This window comes from Puma concolor, chromosome D3 (genome assembly GCF_028749965.1).
Source record: "Puma concolor isolate L17-30 chromosome D3, mPumCon1.1.hap2, whole genome shotgun sequence".
Classification (NCBI taxonomy): Eukaryota; Metazoa; Chordata; class Mammalia; order Carnivora; family Felidae; genus Puma; species Puma concolor.
In genome coordinates, this window is record NC_141678.1 from 40,677,475 (window position 1) to 40,701,370 (window position 23,896).

General features: G+C 43.0%; 1 protein-coding gene across 18 annotated transcripts in view; it reads left to right on the forward strand.

Annotated features, from left to right (window-relative positions):
* DLGAP1 (DLG associated protein 1) overlaps positions 1–23,261 on the forward strand; it is a 904,837-nt gene extending 881,576 nt beyond the window's left edge. For 15 of the 18 annotated variants that reach the window (XM_086682542.1, XM_086682543.1, XM_086682539.1 and 12 more), the window contains 3 exons: positions 11,215–11,306; positions 16,807–16,959; positions 19,899–23,261. In XM_086682542.1, the coding sequence (XP_086538668.1) occupies positions 11,215–11,306; positions 16,807–16,959; positions 19,899–20,108 (455 nt within the window). In that variant the 3' untranslated portion in view covers positions 20,109–23,261. Of the gene's footprint in view, positions 1–11,214; positions 11,307–16,806; positions 17,307–19,898 lie in introns of those variants that run through there. The other 3 variants (XM_086682552.1, XM_086682556.1, XM_086682554.1) reach the window with 1 other exon arrangement.
* Positions 23,262–23,896: the final 635 nt, after the last annotated feature.

Genomic DNA, 23,896 nt, shown 5'->3' on the forward strand with positions numbered 1-23,896 from the left:
AAGCCTACAGCAGCTGAAGGTACTAGAATAAGCTACCTATCATCACATTCACAGTCATCAGGCTCATAAGAATATAAGGTATTTTTGTTACATTTTGTTTAAATGTAAAATACATGGCGTTCCTGGGGGATAAAAAAGAAGTTGGAAACAGAACCTTCTCACTCAATGGGAACGTGAGGTATAGATGCAGGGTGGCGTAGTTGCAGTAATGTTTCTTGATTAGAGAGTTAAAAAAAGAAAGGAACCATCCGATTTTAAATACTTTTTCAGTTCTCAATTATTTTATGATGCCATTATCCTGAGTCTGACAGCTGCTTCCTAGGGACGTTGTTTTTGGCATTCCAGGACTGGAAAGCACTTTCCTGGTTTACCTGAAGCGGTTAAACGTGCACGACCAAGGGCGGCATGAGAAAAGGCATTTGTGGTTGCCTGGTAGTGTCGTGTTATCTTTGAAAAGCATAACTATAAATTCTCTGGGTGTGTGGAGCTATTATGTTCCCTGATAAAATGAAAGCAGAGCGAGGACTTTCGTTCCTGTTTCCAATGTTCATCCCTAACAGCCGATTGTGGGGTTTGGGGCTTGGTAACAAAGTAATGAAAATCTGCAGTGAGTGAGGTTTCCTCCAAGCCCTGGCAGCTGACAGAATGCTTGTTCCCCCCAGCTCTTGAAGTAAAATGATACAAGCTTTTCTCAGACAATGAAGCCCTTGTGTGGAACAGCTGTCTCGGGGAGATGGCTCAGTGCTATTTGACAGTGGCTTGTATGTTACATAGATACGTCTGGTATTATCTGACCGGGAATGAAATGGCCAGATGGAACCAAACGCTCCCGACTAGGAATGCAGTCTAGAAATGTGGGTTAAAAACAGAGGCTCGGGTTTCAGCGGCCCTACGATGAAATACTGGTTGATTGTACTTGGAAATCTATCTTTGCCTCCTGAATTGTGGACGACTTATATGTGGAATTTTCAGGCTTTATCTGAAATAAACTGATAAACCTAGAGCGTGTGCAGGAGGCAGATTAATTCCACTTTAATTTTGCCTGGTAACAGCATCCAAGTTAGTGAAACTTGGCCTTGGGTCCCCCAGAAGGCTTGTGAGCCTTGGCAGCAAATGCGGGGCTGGAAATGAAACCTGAAAAGGGGTTTGCCTGGTTTCAGGTTGAGTTACGGAAGCTGTGCACAGTCATCGCTGTGACCGTCTATCAGTGCCATCACCAGGGTTACTCTGCCCAGGTGCCTGTGTTGTGTCCCGGCAGCCTGTGGGTGGCAAACAGAGAAGCTCTCTCTCTGATTTCTGCAACTCATCTGCCTCAAGCCTTATGTATTTCTAAGCAGGACGAGGTGGGTGTATTCTAGCTCCTTTCTATTTTATTCTCATCTTACTTTTGAAGTGACCTTCAAAAATTCCCCCCCTGCCCCAGGATCCCCCCACACCCACCCATACACATATATGCATGTGCGAGCACATATGTGCGCACACGCACACACACACACACACACACACACACACCCCCTGCATAGCCTCTTTTTTAAGGTCTGGCCACCCTGAAATTAGTGACCGCAGAGGAAGTGGCAGTAATGAAAAGGAAATCGTGTATAATGTGCCTTATGTTTAACCTTCTGGAATGCTCAGTTCAGTTTGGTCTGCACAGCACTGGGCACAAAGAAGAAGGTTTGGGTGCCAGAAGGACATTACAGAGCATCCTTTTGTGGGTGTGTTGCACTGGGAGTGGTCTCAGGGCTGAGGAGGGTGCTGAGGCATGGAGAGGTGGAGTGTGTGACCTGCAATGATCTTCTGTTCTCTAGGCCAGTGGGATTCCATCATTCCAGACTGCCTCTGTGCTGCAGAGAAGCAGGGGTTCCAGAGAGGGACTGAGGCAAGATCTCTGATGGTTTTCTCTAACAACAACTATTCATGTGGGATATAATTGCAATGGACTTCAAACACAGCATTCAGTTATTTTCTTCTGTGTTACCAAGAGAAACGTTTTATAATTTCATTCTATTCCGTTTTCAAAGGCTCAAGAACTATATTTTTCTATGGGATGTGTATACTGCTATTATTTCATGGCTGTTGTAAATCGAGATATGGGTTGAAGTATAACCATCGTTTACGAGTAAGACTCTTGGATTATGAACTGGGAGAAAAAAAATAAAGTTAGCTGAGCTTTTGAAAACTTGCTCTTTACAAACAAAGCAATATTTTCTTCCATGTTTTAACCCTTTGGAAGCTTTTAGCTTATGAGACTATTTCTACTTGAGAATTCTCTATTCATTATTCCCTGAGTTTTGGCTCCTTTAAAAAAAAAAAAAAGAAGCATTCTTGTAAAATGCCTAGCAAGCACTGTCAGCCAGGAATGAAACAGATCCATGTTTTCTATGGAGACCTTTTGTTGACAGCAGGTCTGGATCACAAATGTGTTTGAGAAGCAGCTGGGCAATTGGTTGGAGAAATTCTTTTCAGGGAGGACACATTTGTAAATAAGAATGTCTCTACATGAATAATCCCAACTTGAAATCACACAGATTTGGTGTGACAAAGCCACATAAATTTCAAGTAAGTGGGTGGATCCACTTTTTACAAATTCCTTTTCCCTCTTCATCCCTAAAATCTACAACATTGGGGGTGGGGGAGAAGCCAGGTGAGTGAAAAGAAGTCAGAAGTTGAGGATAAGGAGGTTTAATGCATCCACAGACACATTCATCTTATTCCAGATGGCTTGGCTCTTCCAGCCTAAATCGGCCCAAATAGTGTTGTAAACAGAAACCCAAAAGGAATAATAGCCCAGCTAAGACTATATTAGCTAATTAATTAGTCAGGACTGTAACTTAAAAAGTGATGCCAGACATGGTCAAAACCTTAAAGAATCAGCATGTGTAAGGTCTGGAATGCTGCAGCTAATTTGTTTTTCTAGTTAACAAAGACTTTGTAGATGAGTCTATTAGTTTCAAAACTTATTCCTTGAACAGGACACCAAGAATTACATGGGCACAGTCCGTGCCATTTGAAGGGCTTGAGGTCTGGGGCGCCTGGGTGGCTCAGTCAGTTGAACATGCTGCTGTCAGATCCTCTGTCCCCCTCTCTCTCTGCCCCTCCCCCACTTGCGCTCTCTCAAAAATAAATAAAACATTTAAAGAAAAAAAGAAAGGCTTGAGGTCTGGTTAGAGAGTCAGACATATAAATAGATCATGCTGGAAAGAATGTGGGAAGGGCAGAGACAGCTCTCTGCATGGGAATCTGAGGAGCAGTGGGGAGCGAGAGGGGAAAGGAGATAGGGCTTTCTGGAGGAGGTACACCTGAGCAGGGTGGGGGCTGGGGGGGAAGGGCTAGCGTAGGAGGCATCCTCAGCTTGGTGTTTAGCTTGAGCAAGGGCTTCGAGAAGAGAGACAGCTTTTGAATTTGGGCAACTGGTGACCCAGAGCACTGAAAGGGTGGGCAGAGGTAAGGCTGAACAGGTGGGCCATGCCTGCAAGCCCACTGAAGAAAGTTACCTGCTTACCCCATGGATGATAGGGAGCCATGGAAAAGCCCCTCTAGTTCCCCTAATGAAACCAGACCTCCAAGACTGGCATCCACACTGTGGATGGCCTTGTAGCCCTAATGATAATCAACTTGGGAATCCTGAGGGAAACATGGATTTGGGGAGACAAGAGGCATTGAGTGGATACTTAGATATGGGGGGGCTGATATACACTGGAGTTATAAATTTGGGACACATAAACAAATTTCCAAAATAGCTGAAACCATGAGAATGATGAGCCCATTCAAGGGGGATCAGGGAAGTGGGCTCAGGACTGAATTTTGTGTTCAGCATCTACAAGGTAAAGAGGGAGAGCCCTAAGGAACAAGGAATACAGCGTCAGAGCCAAAGACTGCATGTGGGAGCCTTTGGGCCAAATGAAGAGATACCCAGAAGAATAAGGAGTTAGAACTTCAACATTTGAATGTTGGGAGCACACAGTGCAGTCCAGGACAAGGAAGAAGAGGAATTTTACATTAGCTGGAGGGCATCGTGAGATTGGGGAGGAGTTTCCCCCCTTAGGGTGGGAGAGACTGGAGGACACTCACAGGCATCCCTGGTTGTGCTATAGCACAGAGAGGCATAGGTCACAGAGACAGGGACAGACTTATGGAGCACGTTCTCAGAGCAGCCAGAAGGGAATCAGGCAAATCAGATGGGAGGAGTGAATGTAGGAAAGTCTTTTTGGTGGGAGCGGCTAACGGTCATGGAGAGGGGACGTTAGGAATGAATGTAAGTAATTTTCTCCTGGCACCTGGCATCTCTTTTGTTATCCAACTAACCAGAAAGGTCTGCTGCTTGCCCATCATGTAGAACCCTCACACTCTTTAGAGGTTTAGGGGACTAGACCAATATTAGGAGAGGCAGAACGTGGAGAATATTCCTGCGTGATTCAGCTTTCTTCATCTCATAGGAGACACAGTTATCGCTGAAGACGAGGAGGCAGGGTTGAGTTGCAAGTGAGCAAGAGTCAGAAAGGGAGAGTCGGAGAGGGAGGGAGCAGAGATCATCTCAGAGGACTAAGGAACAGCAATGAAATCAGCTGAGTTTGCAAATTGTGGGTTCATAGTGGCACCGAGCCACAGGACTAAACACTGGAACACAAGATGGGAATATAGCTCTCCAGGCTAGCAGGACTTACCTGGCCTGCTCTGCACCTGAAAATGGACCTTGTTTTGCAAGGGAAGCTGCTTCTCATGAGGAGGGCTCTGACCCTTCATTTTGCCATGAGTTTGCTTCCTGCACAAGGCTCCAGCTGGGTGGTGTGGGTGTCCAGCACTGGCTAGGGTTCTGTCTCCTCTCTGTATCTCTGTCTCCCAGCAACCAGTTGGCCACTGTTCCAGCTCTTAGAGGTGGGAAAACTCTGCCAGACTCTGCCAGAAAATCTGGGCCCCTGAATAATTATTATGACTTCCTTATACACAGAGACCAAAGAAATTATTGACCCCTGCCTAAATCTGCCTGAATGAAATCCACCAAATAAACAAATAAATAAATAAACAAATAAATAAATAAAGACATTCAAGAAAGGTTGGAGTATGAAGATTAGCAGGAGAAGTAATTCCCTGTTTTGGCTCATGCCACCTTTTAGTTTCCCAGGTAAATGCCCAGGAACTAAAGAATGTCTACTACCTTCTAACCATTTTTGTCTGTTATTTCATTAAATAATCAGCAATCCCGTGAAGACAGCATAGTGATTATTTGGCAGATAAAGAAAACAGAGTCTGAGAGTACAATAAAGTCTCCCAACATCAACCACTGGCAAGTGGCATTCCTGACTTCCACACCTATGCTCTTTCCAGTATCTTATGCAGAGAGAAAAGTTAGACTGGAAAAGGAGTATATTAGGTGAATTACGGTGTAGGTGGCAGGGCTGGGGGAGCGTTTGACCCAGCATGTCCACTGGATGGGAGTAGCAAGCTTCACCATCCATTGAGGGTATAGAAATATGTCTATCCCTCTCTGTTTCTGATGCCTGATGTGGGCACCTGACGATTGTGGAGTTAGGCGTAGTAGGTAAGAATCAGAAACAGTCAGGGAAACCACTGCCTCTGCCTATTCCATTCTAGAGACTTAGTTCTTCTTGGAATATTAAAAGATACATATGTTAATTATGCTTAAGGACTTCTTTTTTCAAATGGAAGGTCTCTCATCTTACTGAGGCCACCTACTAGTGTAGAAACATAGAAAATCACTTTCCCCTTAATGCATGTCCAACTGTCCAGATAGTGGTGATGCTGGTGACCTTGATGCAGCTTAAGTATGGGTACTGTCTCATGTGCGAATCCTGATAGACCCGGCTTGATTCTTCTCCAGCGTCTCCTGTTGCAGTTGTATCTGATTTTATGACCAGTTTTTGTCCGAATCCACTGAGGGACTGGGATGGTTCCACTTTTCTTTCTTGGCCGGGAATTGCTGGACCCTGAAAGTCTTGGGAGAAGACGTGGGGAGGAGCAGTCAACCGCACGCCCCACAATGGCAGAAAAAGGGAGAGACAGCCATGCTTATGGATATGAGATACTGATCCCGACTCAGGTAAAAGTCCGGCATAGCCCCAAGGGAAAGGGTCTTTGTTTTACACTGTGGTCAGCATGCTTGCAGCTTTACCATGGATCCACTTGCAAGATTGAAAGAAATTATTCTTAGGGAGCCTGGCTGGCTCAGTGGGCAGAGCACATGACTCTGGATCTCGGGGTTGTGAGTTCGAGCCCCGCGTTGGGTGTAGAAATTACTTTAAAAATTAAATTAAAAAAGTAAATTGTCATCCTCTTCAGCCCTGTGCCTTGTATATCACCTCCTTATTCCCAAATAAAAATCATCCCCCATGGGGGTCAGTGGGAGGAAGGAGGTGTGCTCTTCCCTAACGTCTGGGCTTTTGTTTGCATATAGCTAGATTTAAAATTAGAGTTCTCATAAGAGACCCATCTCACACCCAAAATAGTCTTTCTCTGCTTCTTATTCTGATGTATCATCTTTAAAAGGAAAACCCAGACTTCAACCTTACGCCCACTAGCATCCCTTTCAAGTGATCCCAGTTCCTCCATTCTTTTCACAGCTGAAATGTCTTTGTGCAACAATTCGTGTACATGTGCTTTGCTCTCCCATCTCAGTGTGGGCAGGGATCGAGTTTGCTGAACTGCCTCAGATTCTTCTATCAGCTAACTACAGCCCCCCACCCCGTCCAGTGGTCCTAGCTAGAAAGTGTTGATAAAGGAAAGAAATCACCCTCACATGGCTTCATTTAAGTAGATTCAGACCCAGTTTTCAACACAGCACAAGGGATGGGGAGGGAGAAGACAGAGTCCCAGGCACTATAGGGCCGCCGGGGAAGGCTCTTCATAATTTGAGCCCAAATTTTCTCAAATGAAATGATGATATCTGCCCTGTCTCACAGGGTCCTGAAAGGATCCGGTTTGATGCACGTGTGAAAGTGCTTTGAAATACAAGGTGATAGGGACGCCTGGGTGGTTCATTCGGTTAAGTTTCTGACTCTTGATAGCGGCTCAGGTTGTGGTCTTGCTGTCGTGGGTTCGAGCCCCACATTGGGCTCTGCGCTGAGCATGAAGCATGCTTAGGATTTTCTCTCTCCCCCTCTCTGTCTGTCCCTTCCCTGCTAGTGCTTTCTCTCTTTCTCAAAATAAATAAACTTTAAAAAGAGATAAATACAAGATAATAATATAAATAAACAGATCTGTGCAAAAACCAAACAGTGATAACTTACCAAAAGATCTTCCTGGCTTTATGTGATGAACTAACCCAGGCCTGTGCTCTCTGTTATGATTCCCCATAACCATCTACTGCAGGATGAGAAGTTTCTAGATTATGAGTGGGGGAGTTAGTATGGAGGTGCCCACCTCTGAAATGGAAGGAATTTAGTTCACCAGTGTTTTGGGTTGTTATTTTTCACTTCCACTGAGGAACAGACTAACAGCTGGGGAGGAAAGGAAAGGGAGAAAGGAATCTTAAAAACTAATTACCAGGGGTTTTACAAGACACCTAGGGAGACCAGACTTACCCACATAAAAAGAGTAGCACCGCAAAACAGGGCCCATAATATGATTAAATATTACACAGGGGCACCTGGGTAGCTTAGTCGGTTAAACATCCAACTTCGGCTCAGGTCACGATCTCATGGTTTGTGAGTTTGAGCCCTGCATCAGGCTCTACGTGGAAAACTCAGAGCCTGCAGCCTGCTTCGGATTCTGTCTCCCTCTCTCTCTCTCCCCTCCCTGCTTGCTCTCTCTCTCTCTCTCTCTCAAAAATAAATAAACATTAAATATATATATGTATGTATATATATATACAGAATACAAATAGATGGTATAAATCTTCATTAAGTGGCATGCCTGCAGGAATACAGTAGAGACGCATTATTCTGGAAGATGCATTCAGTGAAGGGTGATGGGTAATAAAAACTATTGACTACATCTGTGTTGAACAATCTGGAAAAGGTGTATGGGCCAGAGTGTGAAGGGAGCCAACTAAATGCAATCCCAGGAGCACATTTGCTTCATTAGCTTTTTTCTTCCTCAAAGACTACAGAACAAATATGAAATTTACCTTTAGAAGAAGAAAGTTATCTCCACACTAAGTGAATGTCTAATGGAAAAACAGAACAAACTCCATTAGAGCTTTTTTCTTCAAAATTAAAGTGAGTTTTGGGATGCCTGGGTGACTTAGTCAGCTGAGCGTCTCAATGTGGATTTCAGCTCAGGTCATGATCATGCAGTTTGTGAGTTCGAGCTGCACTTCGGGCTCCATGGTGGCAGTGTGGAGCCTGCTTGGGATTCTCTCTCTCTCTCTCTCTCTCTGCCCCTCCCCAGTCACTCTCTCAAAGTAGTTAAACTTTAAAAAAAAAGAAATTAAAGTGAGTTTTTAGTTCTCTAGAAACAAAAGCGTGGAGGGCAAGGAAATAGGAATTTCATCTGCTTGACCCAAGCCCTCCTGTTGAATGGCTTCTCCCAAAGCCCACATCAGCACCTCCTTTTCCTGGGCCCAGGAAAGATTATCACTCAGACACTGGAAATGCAAACAATCCCGGAGCCAGTAGGGAATTTCCACTCAAGGAACATGATGGCAAAAAGCTGGAAAACAGAAGGGCCACAACTTCATCCCGGTTACTTTTGCTCCAAATCTACAGCTCTCGCCAGACCATGCTGAGGATGTCCCTTGTTCTGCTTTCAAGAAGACATCCATCTGAGTTGGCACCTACGTGGGTGGGTGTTGCCTGAAAGATTGTTTGGAGCAGTGCTTTCTTCTCATCTGAGAATCACTGTCTTACTCAGCTGCTCTCACTATAGTAATCTATTATACACTCAGGTTTTCAGGTGTAATGGAGAAACATTAGCTCAAAGTTTTGAGGCATATCAGAATAGCTGGGGGTTCTATGACAGTTCCCAGGGGCTCTGCCATACAAGCCAACAAATTGGACACCCCTCAGTACAAGTTCTAAGCTTCCAGGATTCATTCTAAGGATTTGCTGGTGTCACAGACGTACCCATCAGCAACATAATTCAGAGATGTTTCCAGGGACCTTAGAGTTTGCCTAAGCCACATGTTCACTTAGGAAATGCCTCCTCAGAACTGTCTCAGATCTGGGACAGGTGATCCAAAGCACATACCTGTCCCAGGCAACCAAGGATGTCTGATTACCTTTGAATAATCCAGACTTTGTTTTTTTCCTCTTCTCTTCTGGGCAGAGCAAGTGTGGGACCCACAGGTGGCATAACCAGAGAGGAATGGTAGTATCCTGGCCCTAGGTGATAACAAACACTTATTGGTTGTTTGCTACATATCAGACACTGTCCCAAGCATTTCCTGTGTATTATTGCTTTTAACCTTCACAGCAACCCTACAAATAGATACCATTAACCTTACTTTACATAGGAGAGAACAGAGATTGAATGACCTGTCCAGGGCAGGGGTTGGTAAGTATTGGGGCCAAAACCCTCAGCCAGCTCAGGGCCGGACCCTTAGCAACTATGATGCTCTGTGTCTCCACATGCTTCTTCCTTTCTGCTTCAGGGGTGTGGAGAAAAGGAGAAGGGCCTCACATAAGCAAGACTGGAAAAGAGTAAACACTTAGGCCTGAGGAATTGCTGCCTTATGGCCATCAAGGGGAGCCCCTGGCTGTCACTGAGGAGGCGATTTCTGCACCTGGGCTGTTCGGTGGGACTGGTGACAGAGAGTTCATAAATGCCTTGAGTTCCGTGTGTGGGAATGCCAGAATATTTGAATAATACTTAAGTATAGTGTGCATCATAAACCATGGTCTAGCCTGGCAGGTTTTTGTTTGATTTGGTTTGGTTTTAATATTTGGAGAGAGAGTGCGAACAGGGGAGGGGCAGAGAGGAGAAGAGAGAATCCCAAGCAGTCTCCATACTGTCGCCACAGAACCTGATGCAGGGCTCAAATTCAGGAACCTTGAGATCATGACCTTGTGGAAGTCACATGCTCAACCGACTGACCCACCCAGGTGCCCCTAGCCTGGAAGTTTTAAACAGAGAAGAAAGTTACTAGAAAACCCTGTCACAATAAAGTTTTTTTTTTTTCTTTTGTCCTCTTGTCAGACCTTGTGGGGACTGAGGTCAAGAAAGAGAGACCTCATTCCACTCTGGGTCTCAGGCTTTGTAAATCCACAGCAAAACCGCGGCACTCACACTGCTTCGATCCTTTACTCCACCTCCCCGCAGAGATGCAGATTTCACCACGGAGCAAGTGCCCTTCTGAGGAGTCTCCCTGTCTATGCGGGGGGCCAGGAAGGGGGAGCAGGGCGCCTTCTCCCCTTCCTCCCCGACAGGGAGGGCATGTTGAGAACTGCCTGGTGGCAGAGCTCCAGCAGTGCAGCTGTGCCCCCAGTCCCCACCGGGTGGAGGGAGGGCCTTGGGACAATGCAGACCTCAGGACAGCTCTGTGCAGAGCAGTTCTGCCCGTCTCAGCATGCCCTCAGTTGAAAGGTTCTCGCCTTAGTCTGCACGGAAGACAAGAAGTAGCTTGCAAAGGAGATTTTCAGCACAGTGCATAGGGAATTAAACCTATATTAACAATAAAATTGGTCTGTGGAGTGGAAAAGCTGGAACGGTGCTGGCGTTCCCTAGGCAACAGGCTGAAAATGTTCATTCCTTAGAAAATCTTTCAACTGGCCATGGCGCTTTCCTGACAGTCCCCGTGGCTGAGCTCCGGAAAAATAATGAAGGTTATGGATAGGAGATGGTGAGTGCCAAGAGAGCGCCCCTTCAAGTCAGGATTGCTTTTCTTGTGTTTGGAGTTGGATTAGAAAAACGAGCTCGCAGACCATGATTGCTGACACAAATAAATCCATAACTATACTGAAAAACACTTGAAACTTATCCTTGCAATAAAAGGCAGGAGGGAAGAAAAACCTATTTGCCTCTTGGTAAGCTCCAGTGCTGTGATGGAAAACTCCGTTATTCCTAAGAAATATGTGTGATGAGCATGTGTTTTTGTCCAAGTCGATTTTATACTTTCACCTAGCCTCTGTTCCATAGACTAGCAGCCCAACAGCAGCTGGGCTGAGTGTGTGTGTGTGTGTGTGTGTGTGTGTGTGTTCACGTGCTGTATGTGTGCAGTTTTTCCTAATTATTGCAGCATAACTTCCTCTTTGCTTTACCAGACTAAATCTCCACAGTGAGACATAATGTGTAAACTTCTTGTATGTTTGCTTTTTTCAGTTCTAGGGAAAATCCGAACTGCAGTGGGCAGTGCCCAACTTCTCATGGCCCAGAAATTCTACCAGTTCAGAGAACTGTGTGAAGAAAACCTGGTAGGTAACATTCCCCATCACTACCACTTCCCAGCTAGTCAGGAGAAGATCATGTTGTCAAGGCTGCCACAACTAATTTTGAACACTCTCTCGCCTGAAATAGAATTTTCTGAGGAATCTAATTTCCTGCTTTTCTTAAAATTAGAAGTATTTAGGGGCGCCTGGGTGGCTCAGTCGGTTGAGCATCTTACTTCAGCTCAGGTCATGATCTCATGGTTTGTGGGTTCGAGCCCCACATTGGGCTCTGTGCTGATGGTTCAGAGCCTGGAGCCTGCTTCAAATTCTGTGTTTCCTTCTCTCTCCGCCCCTCCCCCGCTCACTCTCTGTCTGTCAACAACAAATAAGTGTTAAAAAAATTTTTTTAATTAAAAAAAATTAGAAATATTTATTTTATACTTAAATAATCTTAAAAGAAAAAATCCAATCAAGTTAAAACTCCATTTCCTGCCTTTTTTTTTTTTTTTTTGGTAACTGAAATGTTTCCAATTTCCTGGCTTTCCCAGGGCAGCCCTGATTTCAGTATTCTTACCAAAGTATGGAGCAGCCTGATATTTCAAAAATGATATTACCGAAAACCATTTTGGATAATGATGTTCCTTCTGAAATAGCCATCAGTTCCTATCTCATCATCAGGGTTCTTGATTTTAATTTAAGGCCAGAGGTGGATGGCATCACAAAGTGATCTCCTTGAGGCAAATGAGTAATTCATCCTTGCTGGACATACAAAAACCAAATAAAGTAAAATGAAGAGACAGAAACACCACTAGCATCAACAACATTTTTTTTAAAGGGACTACAAAAGACAAAGGCAAGAGCTTCCTCACGTATGTCTTTTTAAAGAAACTGCTACTATTCTCTGCAAGTGTCCTTCCACAATAGCTTTTATTGGTCAGTTGTTGGTCACGCTTGCTCTAAAATAAAATGAAAAGCCACTTGTTCATCTTGTGGAAAGTAAAAACATGATTATTTGCAATCTCATTGACTATGATTTTAGAGTTTTAACCACATCTTGTTAACAAGGACGAATATAGACTGGAGGGGATTTATCAAGACAGGGTTCAATCAAGAGAAAATGGAAAGCCTGCAAAAGTTGGTGTTCTCGGTCCCTCTTCACCAGACTTTTCTTTCTGAAACCCCCCTTTGGGGCTGTCCTTCACCTCCTCCTCACACCCGCCCCCCACATCTGTAGTTTGTTTTCCTCTCCCTCAGCAAAAATCCTTCCACCTTCCCAGAAATTCTGTTCTGGATTATGGGATAACATAGGTTAGTAAATGTATTGATAAGTGAATTCGACAAATATTTTACTGAGCTTCACTCAGTGCCACGAACAGAATTCCTGCTAATTTGTAAACTTGCTAATGTGTCACAGATCCTCATTAACATGGTTCTGTGCTCTTCAAATGTATGAAAGTTCATAGAAAGCTGTATTTCTCAAACTGCCTAAAAGATACATGGAAGCCAATATGTACGCCCTATAGGGCAAACAGCACACTTTTTCACAGAATTATATAATAAGCAGGTATGTTATGAAGTAGAACACAAACACTGTGCAAAGTTTTGATGATGAAATTGCAGACAAAACATTTTGAAAATTTCGCAGACTTCTAGGAAAGGTTTGTTAAAGCCAGCTTTTGACGTTTCCTGGTTCCTGATAGGCTCATGTGCCTGAGCAGCGAGAGGAACTTAGTTGGAAATGTGGGCAGCACGTTAGAGGCAGGAAGTGGGACTGCGCCGCGGGTGGAGGACCATGGATGGCTGGTCAAATCGTGCCTCAGAAGGGAAGGTTCAAAGCCCAGTATGTGCCAGAAGCCATGGCAAGAGCTTTAGGATAAATGATCTGGTTAAATCCTCAGAGTGACCCTATGGAGCAGATAGTGACATTATTTTTATGACAACTTTACAGTTGAGGAAAATTGGCATGGAAAAGCTAAATAATTTGGTCAGGAATGAAAAACAAAAACTAAAAATCAATCAATCAGTAACTTGGCCAGGGTCAGCTGGTAAGAGGCAGAGCCCAAGATTCAAATCCCAGTCTATCTGACCTCAGTGCCTGTTTGACATCCCCACCACCAGCCCCAAAGATTTGAGTTCTAGTCCACACCCTCCTAGAGGGACATGGGCAGATCAGTCAGCCCCACCTTCTCTGCAGCAGGAAGCGTGGTGGCCTGGTGGTGGCATTTCTTAGGTCTATAAAGCTGCACAAAAGCGTCCCTAAGATTGGGCACAACCAGACCCAGCTCTCCTTTCTTGAGTTCTTACTCTGAGGAGGAGAACACTTGAAAACACCTGAATATTATCCCAGACTTGACTTTCAGGCATAGAGTAAATGGATGAGCATTACTTTTTCCAACAAAACTAAACTCAGGAACCCAGCCCCCCCTCATCCCTCCACACCCTCCATCACCTCTAACCTCCAAGTGGCCTGGTTCAGACTAAGGCGAGGGCTGCAACTCTCTGTGCACGGGATGTCACATGACCCACAGTTTCTCTTTCTGTCTGCTTCCCCATCTGTCCCCCTGACGACACAGGGGCAGTGATTCTTGGTGAGGAGGGACCAAATCGCCCATCATACAGAATTAAACAAACTCTTTGGGCCTACCAAACAATCATTTCATCACTGCTGCACTGAACCAATTTAGCCGATAGGCTTGTGACCTAAGAGACTGTAGTCAACTCCAAAATATGAGCAATTTGGTTCTTAGTTACCAGTGAGATGAGGAAGACCATAAAACTCCATTTGCAATGTACTTTGTTAAAGCTATTATCTGTCTGTTCTGAACCTAGATGTTAAGAAAATTTTTTAACTTACTAAATGAAAATGCTGCAGAGAAACTCTTTAATTCAGGTGTCACTAGACTAGGGTTTAATACTGAACCAAATACTGACAAACTTTAGAATTTACATCTTCAGTGAATTCTAGAACTATGGACAGTTTTAGAAGTATAAGTTTATAAATACATTTTAACTTGTATTTATTTTGAAGGCAGACCAATAATGCTAGTCCGTCAAAGGGCTAAGAAGTTCTTTCCAACCTATTAACTTTTCCAACCTATTAACTTTGATGAGCACTGCCCTTGCACTTCCTGAAAGTTTTTTTTTTCTAAGTTTATTTATTTATATTTGAGAGAGAGCACAAGCAGGGGAGGTGCAGAGAAAGAGGACAGAATCTGAAGCAGGCTCCAGGCTCTGAGCTCTCAGCACAGAGCCTGATGTGGGACTTGAGCTCATGAACTGTGAGATCATGACCTGAGCCAAAGTCAGATGCTCAACAGACTGACCCACCAGGTGCTCCTGAAAGTTGGTTTTTAAAGTACAAAATGGGGGCACCTGGATGGCTCACCCGGTTGAGTTTCTGACTTCGGCTCAGGTCATGATCTCACAATTCGTGAGCTTGAGCCCCACATCCAGCTCTCTGCTGTCGGGCCCAGAGACCACTTTGGATCCTCTCTGTCCCCCTCTCTGTGCCCCTCCCCCACTCACATTCTCTCAAAAAATAAATAAAACATTAAAAAAAAAAGTACAAAATGGCCTCAGGTTATTATATGGCATGAGGTTTCACAGTATATCCAATTGGCTTTAATACCCACAGGTAACCCAAACTGACCCAGATGTAAGCCTCTGACATCTGGAAGCTCCCACCCCCATAACCATGAATCCCTTTAGCTACCATTGGCAGTAGTGATTAACATTGGATATGACACCTTCAGTCTCCTAGTTATGTTTTTTCTGTTTTACATCATATAAATTCATGGTTCATACTTTCTAGTACCTGTCAGGGATATAGGGATGGGGCAAAAAAAAAAATGTCAATCCTTAAACACTGAAGACTGTTTAATATTATCTAGAAAGTGGGTCATTACAGACATCTATGTGTAATGTATAGATATGTGTTCTCACATTTGCTATTTTATGTTATGGTTGATTTAAAACCAATTCATTTCGCAAAGATTTAGTAAAAGTCCTTGTGAGCGCCTGAGTGGCTCAGTCAGTTAGGCATCCGACTTCGGCTCAGGTCATGATCTCACGGTTTGTGAGTTCGAGCCCCACATCTGGCTCTGGGCTGACAGCCCAGAGCCTGGAGCTGGCTTCAGATTCTGTGTCTCCCTCTGTCTGCCCCTCTGCTGCTTGCATTCTGTCTCTCGCATTGTCTCAAAAATAAATAAACATTAAAAAAAAAAAAAAGTCCTTGTATGATAAAATGACTTCCTATATTAGTAATATCTTAATTGTTAAACACATGGTACATTAAAAGTGCAGTTATTTGGGGGGCACCTAGGTGGCTCAGTAGGTTAAGCATTCAACTTCAGCTCAGGTCAAGATCTCGAGGCTCGTGAGTTCGAGCCCTGCATCAGGCTCTTTGCTGTCAGCACAGAGTTGCTTCAGATCCTCTGTCCCCCTCTCTCTATGCCCCTCCCCCACTTGCACTTGCTCTCAAAAATAAAATAAACATTACAAAATATTAAAAATGCAATTATTTTCTTACTCATCATTTGTTTACCCTATCGTTTCCCTCAACATGACTGTTAAAACAAGTCTTATTTTAGATTTCTTATCTGTTCTCTGAATAAGTTGGATGACATGAAGTCAGATTCCAACTCCACTATCCTCCCCACCCCCACCCCCCACCCCCCCACCCCCGTGGAAGATAGTGTCTTCATTTAAATATGTTTTAATGCATCTTGTCATAGTTTTTTGAAAAGTTTGGATTCTCTCCTCATACCACATTGATAGATGTTGTATTACAAAAGAAGAGTTTTACAACCTTGACATTTGAGAATCACTGACTCAGATGAGTGTATAAAATTACCATTTGAAATGAAATCTTTTAAGAAGAGTCAAACCCATAGAAAGAAAGAGGAGAAAAGTGGTTGCCAGGGGCTTGGGGGGTGGGGGAAAGGGAAGACATTGGTTGAAAGGGTACCAACTTTTGGTTATAAGATGAATAAGGTCTGAGAATTTAATGTACAACATGGTGACTATAGCTGATAACAGTGTATTGTATAACTGAAATTTGCTAAGAGTAGAACTTAAATGTTCTCACACACACACACACAAAGATAAGTATGTGATGTGATGGATGTGTTTATTAATTTTATGGGAGGAGTCTGTATACAATGTGTACATATATCAAATCTTCGTGTTGTACACTTTAAATATCTTACAATTGTATGTTTCAATTATTCTGTAATAAATCTTTATAGATAGATAGATGATAGATATAGATGATAGATAGATAGATAGATAGATAGATAATAGATGATAAAGAAAGAAAGAAAGAAAGAGAAAGAAAAGAAAGAAAGAAAGAAAGAAAGAAAGAAAGAAAGAAAAGAAGAAAAAGGAAAAATTACCATTTGTAGCCTCACTTTTATCTCCTATTTGAAAGCCAAAAGGAACTCATCCCCCTTATGTTATTTGAAATATTTGAAAATGCCCCTTTGGTCCTGTGCTTGTTGTCATCGATTGCCTCTAAAGCACAAATGTTTTTCTTTCTCTTGTACAGAATCCCAATGCTCATCCAAGGCCCACTTCCCAGGATCTGGCGGGGTTCTGGGACATGCTGCAGTTGTCCATAGAAAATATTAGTATGAAATTTGATGAACTTCATCAGTTAAAGGCCAATAATTGGAAACAGATGGATCCTCTTGACAAGAAGGTAGAACAATGTAGATTTTGTATGGTTCATTTAAAAACCTGCACAAACACTGGACAGTCTAAATAGGCTTCTGCATTCAGTCTTGCTGTTTACAATGTGAAATGGAGCTGATATCATATTAATCTCATTGTAATGACAATGTTTACATAGTAATCATTTGGGATATTATCTGTAATATGTTTCAGGCATATTTTTAAAGAAAAACCTGTCTTTGTGAATTGGAAAATGGGAATGTGGCTTTTTTGTTAATTAAACTTTAAGTTAAACCATTTTAGTCACCGGAAGGAACTGCCTCCATTTTGCTTTTTAAACTAAAATAAATGACATCTTCAGTGCATGATTATATAGAGCAAGAGTTCAACTTCCTTACACCCTAGGATGTGTTTCTGAGAAAAATAGGAAGCCCTGAAAACTAACCGACTTTGATAATCATTTCATAAATATAGTAATAAAGAAACCGCTGTTGTTCAAGGTTAAAAATATACACCATAAAGGTTCACAGTAATCATAAATGTTGGGATTTTTTTTTTTTTTAAGAGTTTTACTTTTGGTTGACTTGACTTGGGGAATATTGCTCACTGGGTTTCTCATTCAACAGTTTAGAAATAAAGGTTCAAGTTATTTTACTTTAATTAATAAACTGCAGTTTTCACATTTGATTATGGTGGTTCCACCAGGCTCACACAGGTATCCAATATCCACCTCCCTAGGTTGGCCTGTCATGCATGACTTTTTTAACTCTTTGCTTTCCAATGGCCTGAGGTTGAATAGTTCCAAGAGATTCAGCCTCTAAACATGAGGCTTGTGTGTTCCCATGAAGCTCCGGTAGCCTGCCCTTTTCAGATCTCCTTGCCTGTCAGAGAGCGAACAGTAATGCAGTCCATTTTGCTGCTCTCCATCATGGTATCCGGGTTCATACAGTCAGTGGACTCCCAGAAGAAAGCCAGTCCCAAGGGCCGATTCATAATCAGCGAGAGGGTCAGTGTCGTTGTCCCTCATCTCCAGTTCTATCGCCATTGACCAGGGGTTTTAGTGTTAAGCATCAAAGTACCATTGATATATGTGTGGCCTCTTATGTGGGAAGCCAAACATCCGCACTCAATCTAGTTTTCTTTAATCTGTGTTTAAAACTATGTACTAAATAAGCTTTTAAATTGTTCTTATTTTAAGAAAACACGACAGATGTACACACATACTGGTAATTTAGTTTTTAGAGCTGATCCATCTAATTCTCACTCATTGGTTTTTTTTAAATATTATTTTTTTTAAGTACAAGGAAAGGAAGATATGGCTAAAAAGTTTCCAATATTCATACTTTTCCAAATATCACCAAGTTACCCAACAGTGAAGATTTAAAATGTCCAAAATTTGTGATGCTAAGAATTGACATATGTAACCTGTCGACACGTACACAGTGAGTCATTAGTGAACTTGATTTCTAACTTTTTATACACTTTGTCTATGACCAGAGCTTTTCAGCACCCCGTGAACTTGAGGGGAAGAAACAAATGAGCACAATCAGAGTTGGCCAAATGCTGTTTGCACTCTGGACTTCCCTTTGCTGTCCACACAGACTCCACCTTAATCAGCCTGCGGGCAATTCCAATGTAGTAAATTTATCTAGGCACTTCACCCAGGCAAGCAAGGAGGATTTGCTGCAAAGAGTTTAAGTGTGAAGATACAAAGAGTATACCCCTTTGGAGAATCCTAAAATCCCTATTTTAAGACAACTGTCACATCCGTGTCATGAGAATTGAAGGCATCTTACTAAAAATGAAAACAGCAGCTTCATATGGACCTTTTCGGAGAGTCTGAAAACTCATTATCCTTTTCTGTAAATTCCTTCGTGGTTTAGATTCGCAGCTTGCCCACTGCATTTTCTTTTTTTCGGTGACCCAAGTGTTGAATGGCCTTTATTTTTGCAGTGGCATTTTAAAATATACAACCATTTCATAGTTTGCTGATGCTGAGAGGAGGAAGACCTCTTTCAGTCCCGGGTTAAATTTTCAAAGCACAATGTCTGTTCCTGTGATTGGAATTGCCTTCTGGGCCACCACAACCGTCCTGAGGCCCCTAAGGAGTGACATCCCAGGGGGATGTTTTAGGAGCCTATCTGGGAACGGATTCCATCCCCCCCCCCCGACCCCCCTCCCCTACTGAGTGGAGGAACCATCAGTGTCCTCCCTCCAGGGTGACCCCGGAAAATCTATTGCCGTGTGTTTGTGTGTGATGTGCAGACGGGTATAACTCACAGTGTCATCGACAAAGCTAAAGAACACAGTCTTATCATCTCTTCTTCCTCATTTGGCCTTTTAGGTTTGGATGGGTGGGCCCGGGGAGAGAGGGCGGGGATGTTTTTAAACTCTGAGCCGAGCTTGCACCAGCAGCCTCGCCTCCTTAGAGGGGACGCAGGGTCCCCAGAGGCTGCTGCTGCCGCAGCCACCCTAACCCATCCCTGGCACCCGGAAGAGTCTGGAGCCTCCAGAGAGAACCACACTAAATATGCCGGGAGCCGCAGCCTTTCAGCAGAGGGCATTTTAAATACCCACATCCTTCCCTTGGAGAGACTAGTTCTGCAATTCGGCCTTACCCTTGGCCTTAAGCTTACCGGTATTCCTTTTTTTTCCCCCCTGCATCTTTTGAATACCCAAGCCAGAATAATAAAGAAATATATATATGTACATTTTTTATATGTACATATAAAAAATATATATATGTGTGTGTGTGTGTATATATATATATATATATATATATATATATATATGTATGTATACAGAGTGCAGATCAGAACTAACCACCTTTAGGTTTAAAAAACAAACAAAAATACCCAAAACCAAAATCAAAAAAAGTGTGCGTGTTCTAACTACTGACCTATCCCAGTTTTTCCCAAGCTTGTCCTGAGAAGCTGTGTAATGTCCTGAACCTTCTGCTTTGATCAGGAGAGAAGGGCCCCTCCTCCAGTGCCAAAGAAGCCGGCGAAGGGCCCCGCGCCGCTGATCCGGGAGCGCTCGCTGGAGAGCTCGCAGCGCCAGGAGGCCCGCAAGCGCCTGATGGCCGCCAAGCGCGCCGCGTCCGTCCGCCAGAACTCGGCCACCGAGAGCGCCGAGAGCATCGAGATCTACATCCCCGAGGCGCAGACCCGGCTCTGAGCGCCCCGCGCGCCCCGCCGCGCCGCCTCCGCGCTCCGTCCTCCCTCCGCCCCCTCCCCGCCCTCCGAGCCCGTCCGTCCCGGAGCTCAGTGACTTCCACTGTCGCGGTGTAGTTGTCGGTCTTGCAGGAGCCGCCCCCCTCCCCCCAGTAGCCCCAGCCGCCCGGACCGGTTTGCCCACGTTCTCCACCGAGCTTCGCCACCCGTACGGACGCGTCACCCACCTGCCTCATCCGGCGAGCCGGCCTTTCTTTTCTCGGCAGAACCAAACCCACCTGTGTAGAAATGGCCCCTTTAGGTCGCCCACCATCCTCAGTTCTCCCAAGCTAGTCTGTCCCTAGAGCTCAGCAATATAAAACCATAGGGTATTTCAGAAATCCAGTAGCACAGGGTGAGCCTTTGGGACTTAACCGTCTTCCACGTGAAGGAAACTAGGGCTCCGATTCCCTTTATTTCCCCTAAACGGTTATTATTTTGTCAAGCAGATGGAGCACTTTATTTCCAACCTCAGAAATCACGCCATCTCACCGGAATCGATGAGTGACAATCCTAGAGGGGACGAAGTGGGGCTGGATATGTAGTGGGGAAGGGAGGAGCAAACTCTGCAGGTGCTGGGGCTTACCTGCTTCACTCACAGCTGCACAAACTGCCTCACTGTTACTCCATCCATCACTGCTTCAAATGTTTCCATCAGCAGAAGATTGTAAATTCGATCTTTCAGGGAAATTAATCTATTCTGAAAGGCAATAAAATGAAGAAAGGCAAGGAAGCACTGCTAGTTTAAGATATACTACATAAGGGATTTTTTTTTTGTCCTATTATTAAGAAAATTTAGACCTGAAATGTTTTATCAACTTTTACTGTACTATGTGTATTATATTGTTGTGATGGTGGGGGGTCTTTAAAGGGGAAAGCGTTGGTCCTCTTAACGTGTTAGTGTCCATCCTGGGGGGCCTACCTACTACGCATATAAGTACACACCTGGTCAAGAAGTGCTGTAAGTGGCAGCGAGGGTGTTTTCGGAGAGAAGTTTGGATTTTCCTGTCATCCCTTTGAATGCTACACATCCATCTGTTGTAACCCAGTAGTTTGTAATGCAGACATATTTTCGCCTTTGGTCTTCTCTCTCTCCTACCCAGAGTCCTACCAGTCCCCAGCATAAGGATTTCGTCCTATGTCAAACCGATAAAATAAATTCTCTACCCAAGTAGACACGCGGCCTCGTTCCAAAGAGCTGCCCCTCATCTTGAGGTCCCAGGTGGTGAGAGAAGAAATTTGACCTCAGCAGTTCAGCAGTCACGAGGAAGGGGGGAAAGTCGTGATTCATAAGCACTGAAAGAAACCCAGGCTTTTGGCAGAGAATGTGAATTTACACTTTTAGTCCTGACGGATGGGCAGTGTGCGCTAAGCATCTAGCTGAAGTTATCTTTAAACGCCCTTACTCGTAGCAGTTTAAACATTTAGGATGTGGTGATCTTAAAGTATCACTGACATTTTATGTCCAGCTCCCACTCTAAAGCATTAGAAATTACCCTTGAAAAATGACAGACTAAAAACACACATCAAATAAGCTTGCACCAGAACTTTTTTTAAAAAATATACTCTCGTAGCCAGGTGCTAATTTATTTATGAAATTAAGAGAAGTGATGGGTTCTGGCAACAACTATTTTCATGGTCACATTCTAAAACCACTAGGGAATTCGCTACCTCTCAGAGCCACTGATGCTTTGAGCTATCTTTATAAACAGGGCACAAATGTTTACTGCTGTGGTTTACAAGAAAAGGGCTACTAACCTATTTAAAAACCAACCAACCAACTTTTAACTAGGGTGGACAAAGCACCTTGAGTGCTTTGCAAAATTGGAGCTGACAGAGATTTTGAACTTCAAGGGTTCGCTTGTTTTAAAAAGAATACACCTTTTCTTCAGTTTGTAGCAGCAACGGAAGGTCACACAAAGTTTGCAGCCAGTTAAGGCCATCTGCCACCTTGGGTAGCCTATAGTCCCATTCAATCCTGAAAATGACTTGGAACTCATAGATTGACGTGAAGGAAGCAACATCCATCGGAAGACCCATGTTCCCAGCTACAGCTCCGTGCCCTGAGGTAGAGAGAAGATTGGGATTAAGAAATCCATTTCTAATACGACTCAAGATCATCCTACAGTATTTTCTTTGGAAACCGGTTTAGCCCAGGATATTTTAAAGAGAGACAAGAGAAGGCCTATTTATCTTGTCTATGTGAATGGTATTTGTATATTCATAAGCTATTTTTGGTAAGGATTTTAAATCTTTTAGCTGAATGCCTACAGGCATCATGACCCTTGCCTTCCTTAAAACACAAATTGTACAAACACTTTATAAAAAGCTAATTATTGATCTTAAAACACGACCCCACATAAAGCTGCTTGTTAACCACTTGCCCCCTTAAGCTGACATCCATGAGCATAACCTTTGTCACATTGTTCTTTTTGATGTAATTTGTAGATATGTTTTTTAGTTCATAATGGAAAATGTATGTACCCTGAAAAATTACTTATTTTGTTTAACTTTGGTATAAAGCTGTTTGGGCATTTTCTTGGGGAGGGGGGGAACTACAAAAGAAGTTTGTCTCCCACATCAAAAAACGTTCAAAGAAATTAAGTATTTATTATATTTTTTGCAGATGTTTCCATACAATTCACATAACCTTTTTGTAAAGAGAGATGAAGAAATGGATTAAAGATTTTTAATATTTGAAATGGTAAATAGAACTAATTTATTTGTAATATATTTCTGTTATTTATAGATGTTTCCTTAATGTTTTACTGTGCATTACCACTTTAATTTAAGCCTTATCCTTGTGAATTTACCATTTCTTTTTTAAAACATGTCTAGATGCATATTTTAAATAACTGGAATGTAAATCACTAGCATATCTGAATTCCCAATGTAATTTTTAAAAATTATTTTGGTTTGGAAAAAAAAGATTCATTTGAAAGCCTTCAGATGGAGGGGTGGGGAACATTTTTATGGCTTTATGAAGTGGAATTTCATAGGCTTATTTACCTAGATTGTGTGTGGACAAAAAAAAAAAAAAACACAAACAAACTGTAAATAGATGAATGTTTCCCATAATGTAAAAAGAAGAAATTAATAAAATAATTAATGCACTGCTTTCAGGTCTGTGTGTTTTCACTACAAAGCCCTGCTTCTTCCAAAATACAAGTAATTGTCTTTGGAGGGAATAATTAAGCAATGAAGAAGTATATCATTCTAACTTTTATTGTTAGAATAAAATACACATTTAGGTTAGCCGCTGGTGAGCAGGTGGGTAGACTTTGTGTCCTACGTAAAGGATCAAAATACTGAAAACCAAAAGGCCTTTTACCATGGCCTTTTACCATACACGATCACGCACATATGAAAGTTTCAGATGAGAGCTGTATATTTGTGAAAGAAGTTACCGGCCTCTCAAACGTGCAAATCTGCACAGATTTTATCCACCTGGATTTCTTCGCAAACATTTCATCAGTTTTGTTTCCTACACGGTTCCTACCCTGGAGGAGATAGGGGAAATCAGAATAATGCTTTGTGGTTTTAATTTCATCCCCGAAGTAATGAAAAACTGTGCTCACTGAGGCTTAGTGACTTGCCCAATGGGACACTACTATTAAGTGACAGATTTGAATCCAAAAATCTGAAACTTTGTTCAACTTCCTCTTCAGTAGGGTCTCTATCATTCTTCCCACACTTAAAATGGATAATTATTTGCCACTGTCTGTTTCCGCTGATCTTCATCTCAGTCATATT